Here is an 11,877-nt window from a genome sequence, read left to right as displayed (position 1 = left end):
AGGGGTGGCCCTCCCACACTAATCATTAATCACATAAAATGCCCCACAGACTTGCCTAAAGCCAATTTGACATTTCCACAGTTGACATTTCCTCCCTCTTCCCATATGACCCTAGTTTATACCAGATTGACAAAACTAACTAGCACAAGGGCTGAGTAAAGGCTAAAGGCTGAGGTGGGGGGGGGGGTTGATTAAAAAAAAAAAAAGTCCTAGCATTGTAATGGTTTCATAACTCCATAAATATACTTAAAAACATTAAGCAGTACATTTTATTATTGTTACTGATTTTCTGGTTTTGAGGCATTCTCACAAGGCCAAAGGTAGAGAGGGTAGTGGCTTCAAACTAGTGTGCAGTCAAGGGTCACTTAGTGTTTCTGAGTTTCCTGCTTCCAAACCACAGTGCTGGGATTGCAGGGGTCTGCACGGATTGCACCGCGTCTGGCTCATTAACTAGTAGGGGTAAATTAATACACACATGTAATTCAGGAGGAAGGAGGACCTCTGGAGTTCTTACCCACAAGAGCTTCGTCATTACTGGCTGCTGGGCCATGGATAGTCGTTTCTCTTTAGGAGTGCAGGCATTGGTTAGGTTCCCAGTGCAGCAGTGGGTGACTTTCACTGGAGTGTACATAAATAGTACCAACTGAATTTGGTAAGCTAAACATATAATAAAACGATTTGAAGTTGGGAGGGAGATGTGATGGAGGTCCTCTTTGAGGGAGTTAAAGAGGAGAGACGGGGGAGAGGCTATGATCAAGACATACTGTATATAGGTTTAAATTTTTCAAATAAAAAATAGATGAATTATATATGAATTTATTTCAATAAAACTTTTGGAAAAAGTAAAACACCTAAGCAAAATAGCTTAAAAAAAAAAAGTCACTGTCATGTGCTCTCGGCTGTCCCCAAGTGCTAATGAGATGTCTCAGGACTTCAAATCATTTATGGAAAAGGTCAAGGAAGCAGATAGCCCAAGACTCCTCGCAAAGACTGCGCCTCTGCTGACTTTCTATATTGAGCAGCCCTGGAACCTGTTTGGGGATCCTGGCTGCCTTACAGATCTATCCCACCACAGAGGTCAGAGTCCTTAGTTCTGCTGGCTTCTGCTAGTCTCTTGAGTTCCGACTGCCTGCATCTGAGGGGCAGGTCGTTCCCTGTTGTGGCCGGGAGGAGGCTGGTTTTGCAGAGGAGCTGGCAGTGTCTGCCGCCTAGGGAGGGGCTCCCGGACCGGTTCCACAGAAACCGAGTAAGCAGTGGCTCAGGCCTCCGCCCACTGCTACTCACTGCCGAGCTCTGCAAAACCTGGGCAGCCGAGACTCCGCAGAGGAGCCGGATGATGACAGGCCAGCTGGCGGATCCTGGCCCACTTCCCTATCCCAGCGGAGGGGTGCGGCCAGGACTGGCGCACGGGAGGGGCCCTCTCGTGGCTCAAACCCTGCAGTGTCCTACGGACCCGCAGTCAGGGTGAGCCCGCGGGACGGGGACTCAGGACAAGGTGACTAGTGCACACAGACAGGGCAACCCAGGCGCGCGCCCCTCGTGATCTGTCCCTGCCCATGGCCGAGGAGCCAGAGCCAGACCTCAGGGCTGCCGAGGGTGCAGCGGAGCCGGCCGTTGAGATGCCGGGCTGGAAGGCTCCGGAGGACACAGATCCCCAGGTAGGTGTCTTCCAGGGCCTGCGAGGTTGCATTTGGGCTGCTTTACAATGAGATCAAAGAGTACCATAAAGTTACATGAAAAGTACTATTTTTAGATCCAGGCATGAGATGCGTTGTTTACCTAACCGCCCATCCCCCACCCCCACCCAGGTGAGAGCCATGCCTCCACTTCCTGTTTGGGGTGGGGTAAATAGGGAGGAACTGGTTGCAATGCAGACCCAGTACTTCCATAAAAGTGATGCTTGTTTCATTTAACATGGCCTTAGGGCAGTATCAGTATCCTATAGGAAGATCTCCGGAGAGGCCTTTCCTGTCTTAAAGACTGGGACCATGGGCTAGATCTTGGGACCCCAGCATTCCTTTGGCCAATGGTCTCTTGGTAGACTAGGGATCAAGGTTACCAGTATTGCTGACATTCACCTCCTGATGTCCAGGAGTTGCTTCTGGAAGTTCTCTCGGTTCCATTTTAGCCCGGAAGTTATGAGATCCGACACTACGGACCAGCCAAGTGGGTCAGCACTTGTGTGGAATCTATGGACTGGGATTCAGCCATCCAGACTGGCTTTACAAAACTGAATGACTACATTCAAGGCAAAAATGAGAAAGGTAAAAGTAGCCACTGAAATTCTGAGGTCATTGAGTTTAAACTTACTGTAGGAATCTTGTTTGTAATAGATGAATAACCAGACCATTGCAATCCTAATGTTTCTACACACAGTTGGCCCCAGGAAGCTTAGTGTAGTTAGAAGAAGGTGCTGCTGGATCTACCTTTCACTTCTATTCATAACTAGGGAGAAGGCCTTACCCGTGGTAAATGTCTAATAATTTGTGATAACAGGAAGATGTGTAAGAGCACAAGCCACATTCTCTCTCTCTCTCTCTCTCTCTCTCTCTCTCTCTCTCTCTCTCTGTGTGTGTGTGTGTGTGTGTGTGTGTGTGTGCGCGCGCGTGTGTGTATACTTTTGCAGGTTTCTTAGTCTAGAGTGTTATGAAAAAGCGAATGGGGAACCTTGGCGGATTCCATGGCAGGAGAGAGTGACCGAGGTGGGGGGACAAACATGTCAGGCAGACAGAGCTTAAGTGAGAAGTTTTATTGGGGGGGGGGAGAGGTAAAGAGACACAGAGACAGAGAAAATGAAAGAAGAGAAGAGGGAGAGAGGGAAAGTCCTATCTGCACAAGGGGAACAGCAAGAGAGGAAGAGAGCATAAGTGGGCGGGGGTCTTTTAAAGGGGTGTTTTGCATCTGTGTGCAGACTACCCTGGGCTAACCAGGGCACTGCCTGGGTGGTTTCTGCCAGGAGACAGGGGCAGGCCACCATAATGCCTGAATCCTTACCAAAGGACCTTATTTTCTGATTTGTAAAGAAAAAAATGATTAATTGCCCCATGTTTTCTCTAATTTCTCCTTTATGTTTAAAAAATAGGATTCACTAACCCCAGCACACAACACTATGACACATAAAAATAGCTTTAAAAATTCAAACTAGCCATGAAGACGCTGAGGGTACTTTCATTGTTCATGTTGCAGAGATGAGAATGACGCTGACGGCCCCAGTGACAAGCTACGTGGAGCCTGGCTCAAGTCCTTTCAGTGAGTCTACCATTACCATCTCCCTGTATGTCCCCTCTGAGCTGCAATCCGATCCACCCAGGCCTTCAGACTCAGATGTCTTCATTGAAGACAGAGCTGGAATGACTGTGTTTGTGCGGTAAGTGGTAGATAATTCACAGCCCTAGCGACTGCTAGTTTACCTGTGTGTGTTCACCATTTTAGCGCCTATGCAATTTCAGCAGGCTTCTTACCCTTCTCTAAGTGTAGTCTAATGCATTCATGGTGTTTTCCTACCGGCTCGCTTTTAAAATGTCTATTGCGAGATATAATCTACTTATTGAGAAGTCTGTTAAATACCTTCCACATGTAAAACACAGCACAAACTATATCACCCAGAGCGTAGGGCTTCCTATAATCTAGGGAGACCTGAACAATAACACCTTCAAGAAAACAGTATATGACGGCATCTTATTCTGTTTGGGCTGCCAAAACAAATACTATAGACTCCATGGCTTATAAGAAACAGAAATTTTATTTTTGTAGTTCTGTCTAAAAGCTGGGTTCAAGTTGAAGGCACTGAGGGTTTTAGTGACTGGCTAGGGACCATTCCCCATTACATGAGCTCATTTGCTCCTCTTTGTAAGGCTGATAATCCCTTTCATGAGGGCTCACCCCATGATCTAATCACTCCAGAGGCTCTTAAAACCATCACATTTGTGATCCGGAGTCCAATATGAATTTTAGAGATGCAGACATTCAGTCCACAGCAGTGTGTCCCTAAGCACGTGAGCTTTGTGACTTTCTCATACAAAATGCATTCAGCCCCACTCTTTCAGCCCCAGAATATAGTCAGACTTTCCTTTGGGCCACAAACAACATTTAATTATGAAGGCTTGGCCTTAGCTTAAGCCTTTTCCCAACTTACTCTTAGAACTTAAATTAACTTGGTGTTTCTTTTTTTTTCTTTCTTCTTTTTTTTTCTTTTGTTTTTTTGTTTTGTTTGTTTGTTTGTTTTTCAAGGCAGGATTTCTCTGTAGAGTTAGAGCCTGTGTTTCTATTACTTGGTGTTGGACCACGTGGCTCACTTACCTCTCCTCTGTACCCTACATTCCACTTCTTCAGTGTCTCACTGGCCTCGTCTCTCCCACACCTAGATTCATCCCATGTAATGCTCTCTCTCTCTCCCAGAAGTCCCACATGTTCTCTCCTGCCTAGCTACTTGCCATCCAGCTCTTTATTAAACCAGTCACAGTGACACATCTTCACACAGTGTAAACAAATCGTTGCCTACACCAGAATCCTAGCTCATTTTGGCACTGACTCAAAAGATTCATTTAAATATCATTCAAATAAAATCTGGCTGAGACTCAAGGAATGATTCATCCTGAAGCAAATTCTCCCCAGCTGTGGGCCTATAAAGCCAAACAAGCTGTGGGCTTCCAGAGTACAACAATGTGACATGCATGGCAGAGACAGCCTCATTGCAAATGGGAAAATAGTAATGTGCTTCAATCAAGACCCAAGTCTCAAAACTAATGTTTTTGACTCAAGGGCCTGCCCCCCCCAGGGCCATTGGACTGGAGGTCAGACCTCCAAAGCTTTGCTGGACAGAAATTAGGTTCTTGATGGCCCACATAGATGTATCTCATTATTTCCAGTGCCCCCGAGCCCCGCAAAGTTGTCTTGGTTTAGAGCAATGGTTCCCAATCCTGTGGGTTGCAATCCTTTTTTTGGGGGGGGTCATATATCAGAAATCCTGCATATCGGATGTTTGCATTACAATTCATAACAGTAGCAAAACTATAGTTATGAAGTAGCAGCAAAATAATTTTATATTGGGGGTCACTACAACATGAACAACTGTACTGTATTAAAGGGTGGAAATGTTAGAAAAGTTGAGAACCACTGTCTTAGAGTTACCTCCCTGTAGATTCTACCAGGTTACAATTATATACCAGTCACTCTTCTAATATGGTGTGTGGTGCCCTCTCCCACAGTTCTGTTAGGGATGGCTGTGTAGTGGGGACTGTCTGTGGTGGCCCAGCCCTTACTATTGCCCTCTGCCTGTATGCCTCTAGGGATGGAGAGCTATTGTTGAATAAAATAAACATGGTCTTTGATCTTCTAGAAGGATCATGTTATATCTGAATCTGCCAGACTGGTTATTTTTTTGTTTTGTTTTTGTTTTTGCATTGGCACATTTACAAAGAAACTTATATCAATGAAGCATATTAAAAATATTTTTTTATTTCTCATTTTTAACCATCTAAGTAAAATCCATTGTACTAACTTTTATTCTTTCCCTTCCCATCCCTGTAGTAGTGGCTCCATCCCACTAATCTGTCCTGTCTCTCAGCCTATGTTGTTCATACCTAGATTTTACCAGGTTCCTTTCTGCTCAGCATCATGTAGCATAATCCCAAAAGGTCATAGGTTAATAAGGGAAGTTCTGGCTTCAGTACTTCTTTTGGACCCCATTCTATGCTTGCCTGTGACAGTGCTTTGTACTCTTGTCATTTCCATATTTCTTATACCCCCCCCCTTCCTTTGTTCAGGAAAACCATCCTTTCTTCTAAGACCAATTCAGAAGACACCTATTAGCCTGGACTGAGTGCCATCCTTAGTATTCTCAGAGCCCTTTGATCCTGTCTCTGTTAAAATACTTTCTTAGGCTGTTTAGACAATACTGGCAAAACACTGATCTCTTTCACTGGACTTGAATGTGTAAACATCCAAATTACATTGTATTCATCTGCAACCCATTGTGTGCCCAGAAGAGGAAAAGGGGGAAGCAGTTGATTGATGTCTGACTCTGTCTGTTGACACACTCTTATAGTCCCAGGTACTTAACTGAGAGTTCGTTCTGACCCATCCTGAGCAACTAACATTCCATGACAAAGTATGCAGCAGCAACAACAGAACAAAAGAAACAACACAATGAAGTCCAGCTTAATGGCACACTTCCATAATACTAGCATTGGGTTGGCTGAGTTAGGAAGATAATGAGCTTGGGGTTAGTCCTGGCTACATAGTATATCAGATTTTTCTTTGGGCCTTCTGACCCATCCTGAGCAACTAACATTCCATGACAAAGTATGCAGCAGCAACAACAGAACAAAAGAAACAACACAATGAAGTCCAGCTTAATGGCACACTTCCATAATACTAGCATTGGGTTGGCTGAGTTAGGAAGATAATGAGCTTGGGGTTAGTCCTGGCTACATAGTATATCAGATTTTTCTTTGGGCCGCCAGCTCACAAATAACCACACAGAGACTTATTGTTAATTGTGAAAGCTTAGCCTTAGCTTAGGCTTGTCCCACTAGCTCAGGCATGTTTCACTATCTCAGGCCTGTCCCACTAGCTCTTATAACTTAAATTGACCTGCTGCTCTTAAGCTATGCTTTACCATGTGGCTTTTTACCTTTCTTTCACCTCGTACCTCCCGTTTTCTCTCCATATCTCCTGGAGTCTCCCCTGCTCCTCTGTCATCTCTTCCCTTCCTTTCTGTCTCCCTGGAAGTCCCACCTATCTCTCTTGCCTAGCTATTGGCTGTTCAGCTTTTATTATACCAATCACAGCAAATACAGCTTTACACAGTGTACAAATATCCCATAACAACATAGGGCCTCTAAGGGTTGCCTGAGCTATATAGCAAGACTCTCTGATGTGTAGTGATTGTCAAGGCAGCCTGCATTGTACATAAAAGAGAAAGAATGATGGGAGAGAAAGGGATGGGAGGGAGAACAGGGACTTGTAGTGAAGAAGAGGAGTGAGTGTTTGAGTGTTTTATAAGTGGCAGCATCAGCTTGTTTCTGGGAAGTTGTACTCCAGCCCTATCCTACACATCCTCAATGTACATTTTAATAAGGTTCTAGGGTAACTTTTGTATATGTTAGCCCACACAAGAAGATATGAGTTTAAATGTGCCAATGAATAGGGCTTGAGAGTTTTCCTGGGTCTCCTAAGTAAACTTGAAGTCTGGACATGAAACTTAGTGGCTGCCTAGAAGCCACTTCACCCAGCTCTCAGGGCCCCAGACTCTGCTGTTCATCTCAGATTAGCATTGACATCCATAGCCAATCACTTTCTTCTCCACAGGGCTTTCAACGGATTCTCCAGTGGCCAAAAGAATCAAGAACAGCTTTTGACATTAGCAAATATTTTGAGAGAAGAAGGAAAAGTTTTCAATGAAAAGGTCTTTTATACTGCTGGCTACAGCAGCCCTTTCCAATTACTTGATAGAAATAATGAAGTGTGGCTGATTCAGAAACATGAGCCCTCCAAAGAAAATGAGTAAGAAAATGAGGGTCACTGCTGGGGCAGAATTTCAGCAGATGTCAGCAGCACCACACATGAAGTATCTAGAATCTTCATAATGTAATACCTGATATACCGGATATCTGATGTGACCCCAAAGGGGTCGCACCCACAGGCTGAGAACCACTGTTCTAGGTTATCTTATGCTAGATACCATCCTGAATCATGCTTATTTCCAGTGTGCCTTTTTGAGAAGCTTTATTTAGGTCCAGGTACCAAGACAAATCTGTAAATGAGATGGCCTCTATGGTTCTGAGGGTCAAGGGCAAAGCCATGCCATTTCCCTCTTATTCATGATATCACCATCAAGTTGCCTTCTTCTGCTTGGACTAATGACATGTGAATGTTCTACCTTCCATATAGTAGCAATAAACATGTCAAAGTTTTGTCTTATGTAGAAATAAAATTATGTCGGATACAAAAACAGTCACTTACTGCTGCCACTATTATACTTTTCAGAAGAATCCATGTCCCCATCCAGTTACTGCTCCCTGCATAAAGAAAGCTCTTACTATAAAGTATTGATAAAATTTGGAGACAGAAAATAAATTGATGAAATGGTGACATGTCCTCTGCTACTTGACAGGTGTGCCTTCTGAAGAAATACACACATATACATACTTTTAGCATTCACTTGCATTTTTAAAGCATGTCATGCAGTCTTCCTAGAGGTTTCATGGAAACTCTTACTCCTTCCAAGTGCGGGTTGGAAATCAAGGAGGTTGGAAAGCCTTGTCTCCTTGTTCTGTCAAGTCTTCTCCTGGGGAAGATCAAGTCACATTCAAGTTCCTGGCAGCTGTCCTGAGAAGGGCACACACTCTAATGTGGGCTCCTGGGTTGATGACTTTCAGAGCATGGGTCAAGCAGGTTAGAGCTCAGGAACATCCTGATAATTAAAACTGCTCACAAGTGACATGGCTTATACTTCTCATTGTGTAAGCACAGGCCACATAGTCACTTCCTGAGAAAAATCATAGGGGAGGCTACAGGGCTGCCATGTTGTGATGACCCCCACAACCATAAAATTATATTTATTGCTATTTCATAACTCTAATTCTTCTACTTTCTTGAATCATAAATATTTTGGGAGATTGAGGTTTACCAAAGTGGTCCCGACCCACAAGCTGAGAAACACTGCTCTAGCACACCATCTGTCCCCATAGTTACGAGTTTCTAGGCAGTCAATTCTGAATGCTTCACCTGAATCCTCACAGTCAAACTTCAGAATAATTCACATGTAAGCATCATTATGTTATAGAAGGGGAAACTGAGGCACATAGATCTTAGTTGCCCTAGACAAAACTGTAAAAGCAAAGGTTCACCTGGTTTTCCTTTCCTTCCCTCACCAGGCCAACAGAGGCAATACACTTCCTTCACAGAAACCCTCAAAATGGTCATTTTTGATACAAAACAAGCTACATTTATGGTTTTTAAATTACTGCAGATATAAAAATCTTTAATTCTCAGCATTATTTCCTTGAGTTGCATGTTGAATTTATTGATTTCTTACATATTTATGCCTGCCAAAAAGAAATTACTTTTATAGCATGTATATATATGATCACTAGCTGGGAGATGCCTTTAATCTCTCCTATGGATGAAAATCCACAGCACGAACTTCTACTATTAGGCAGCAAATATTTCCAGTATTTAAGCTGAAGTCCTATATGAAATATGCATAATTTCCATTTTAAATGAGAGGAACCTATTTCTGCTGACTAAAATGGAAAGGTGTCAAAAACACCTGAGTTTTGCCCCATTCAAGTTCAATGTATTCCATTTCCCACCTCTCTTCCTCTAGAAGCTAAAATTGTTTCAACCATAAATTGGTAGATCCAGACAGAATTTTTTCACAGCAGTGAATTGGTTATTTCATAGCTGACACTGACTGGGGACCATCCTTTGTGTTACCATTTCTTCTTGTATTTTTCCCCCTCAGTGGGAGACATGTTTAGACTTTCTTTTCTTTTTCCTCTTTGCTGATGGTCTAATTTTGCTCCATGAACGGGATCCCGTCTTCACTGCAAATTCAGTGCCTCTAATTGCTGCACCCAGAACTCACTCCAGGTTTGAAAATCTGATTCCCCCACCAAAAATTCCTTTTTTTTTCTTGACTCTCATATAGGACAGCTCCCAGCTTGCTTTTGCATACTACCCCCACCACCTTGCATCTTTATCTAGTTGCCCTGGAAAGAGTCGACCAAAGGCTTCCAAGGAGCTTTAGACTATAAGGCCACATGTCAGCAATTAAGGTGGCCAGTACCATGTACCCTATGCTTTCCACACAGCCATCTGTGTCTCCACAGGGAGGTCATGCTTTTCAGAAGATAGCTCTTTGAAAAGAATTCAATGAAACTCATAGCATTCGGTTATCCCTTTACAGTCACCACTTAGCTTCTTAAAAATCCCAAATCTGCCTCCACCCACATACAAGCAGTTCCCTGACTTGGCATTTATTGTCATGGTTCAGATCATTATGAAGTCCCAACTCTTTTTCTGGGACAATGCTCATGGTCCCTCATCATTGGCTTTCTATTCACCAACATGGTTCATTGTCTACTGAGTCCAGCTGCCTGCTGAAAATGTAATAGTGTTCATGAAGGTTGCTGAGGAGAGAGTTCCAGCAGTAAAATGTTTGCTATAGAAACAGGAGGACCGCGTAAAATGTGTATATTAAAATTAAAACAAATGGGGTGAAAAAAAGCTGGACATGGTGGCATGCTCTTGGAAGCCCAGTTCTCTCTGGACAGCCTCTAGGCTATTTGGTGAATTCTAAGCTGGTAAGGGACCTGGTCTCAAAACTTTTTTTACAAAAACCAGAGTGAACATCTCCTGATGAAAAGATAGCCCTCCAAATGTGCTTGTTCACATATAAATGAACACAGACAGACAGACAGGCTTGAAATGAGCCTGTGAGACAAAGGCACAGAAGGTTGTGTGGCTGTCACACAGCATGGCCAGGGAAGGTCTTTCTGAAGGAGAATCCTGGAGATGAGGATGATAAAAGCCAGAGGGTACATCTTGAGTAGATGTGACAGTGGCAAAGCAAGAGGCTGTGCTCAGCGCCAACACTAAATGCTGTACATTGTTACAAGTAGTTTTCCCGTCTGGTCCCACCGCAGCACCACTCCCAATTAACACACACAGACTCTGTATTTGATATAATGCTGTTGGCCAGTTACTTGTTTCTTATCGGCTAGCTCTGTCTTAAGTATTAACCCATTTCTATTAATCTAAGTATTTCCACGTGGTCTCATCTTACCAGAGAGTGGGGCTGATGTCTGCTCTCTCCAATCTCTACATGCTGACTCCTCCTTACTACTTACTCAAATCCTCCTTGTCTCCTAGTCCCTCCTATCTTGCTTTCCTATTGGCCAAAAGTGCTTTATTCATTAACCAGTATGAGAAACATATTTACAGAATGACATCTCCCATCACCTCCTCTTTTCTGTCTAAATAAAAAGGGTTTTAACCTTTACATAGCAAAAAAAAAAAAAAAAAAAAAAAAAAAAAAAAAACACAACAGTTATCAAGTAAGAATCACAGTTAACAATATTTAGTTCATTAACATTTAGTAAGATTTAAAGACATATTTCATCACTTATCCTATCTTCGTGAGTCTAAAGTCTTATATTTATCTTATCTTTAATCCTAACTAAGGAAAACTATAACCATAACCATTTGTCTTCAACTCCATCAAAGACCACAGAAGGATAATATATAAACTCTAGAAATGACAGAGACGACTCACTGCCTGGTCAGTCACCTGAAGTTCTTCTGTAATGTTCCATCTTCAGCCCATAGGCCACAGTGTGTCTGGCAGACTCTTCAGCAAAGCAGGAAACTTTAAACTGTCTTCTTGTATTGACAGTTTGTCAGTCACTTTTCTCTGTGTCCTGAAGACTGTCTGGCAGACTCTTCCATGAAGCAGGAACTCTTGAATCAGCAGTCACTTTTCTGTGGGTCCTGCATGTCCAGTTTATACATCATGAAGTCAAACAGTCCAGACAAGAACAGTTTTTGCCCAAATGGCTAGTCTTGCCATATTGAAAGCAAACTTCATAATGCCTTTCTTTGAAGTCCATCTTCCTTTCTGACGCAGATGGTGTTGCCAGGAGCATTTATGTCTCACTGTCAAGAAAATCCCTAAACCATTTTAAATGCCATATTCTGTAGGTCTTTGAAAGGTTTGAACAGTGCCTATTTATCTGAAATACATGTCTGTGTATCTTGAAATCCTAACTTAACTCTAAGCTTTGACTGTCATAGGTAATTATCTATAATCTGTAGTACATTATACATTACATTTCTAAATGAGCTATATAATACAATACCTAAACAAGAAGA

The 11,877-nt window shown here is 42.9% G+C and overlaps 1 protein-coding gene across 1 annotated transcript; it reads left to right on the top strand.

Moving 5' to 3' along the window:
* The first annotated feature begins 1,359 nt into the window (after positions 1 to 1,359).
* Hebp2 (heme binding protein 2) lies at positions 1,360 to 7,620 on the top strand. The gene is made up of 4 exons (XM_051175349.1): positions 1,360 to 1,658; positions 2,129 to 2,264; positions 3,187 to 3,367; positions 7,312 to 7,620. Exons 1-4 carry the CDS (start codon positions 1,557 to 1,559, stop codon positions 7,508 to 7,510), a joined length of 618 nt encoding a protein of 205 aa, XP_051031306.1. The 5' UTR covers positions 1,360 to 1,556; the 3' UTR covers positions 7,511 to 7,620.
* Positions 7,621 to 11,877: the final 4,257 nt, after the last annotated feature.

Source organism: Phodopus roborovskii, unplaced genomic scaffold, assembly GCF_943737965.1.
Source record: "Phodopus roborovskii unplaced genomic scaffold, PHOROB, whole genome shotgun sequence".
NCBI lineage: Eukaryota > Metazoa > Chordata > Mammalia > Rodentia > Cricetidae > Phodopus > Phodopus roborovskii.
This window is presented reverse-complemented; position numbering and strand designations above follow the sequence as displayed.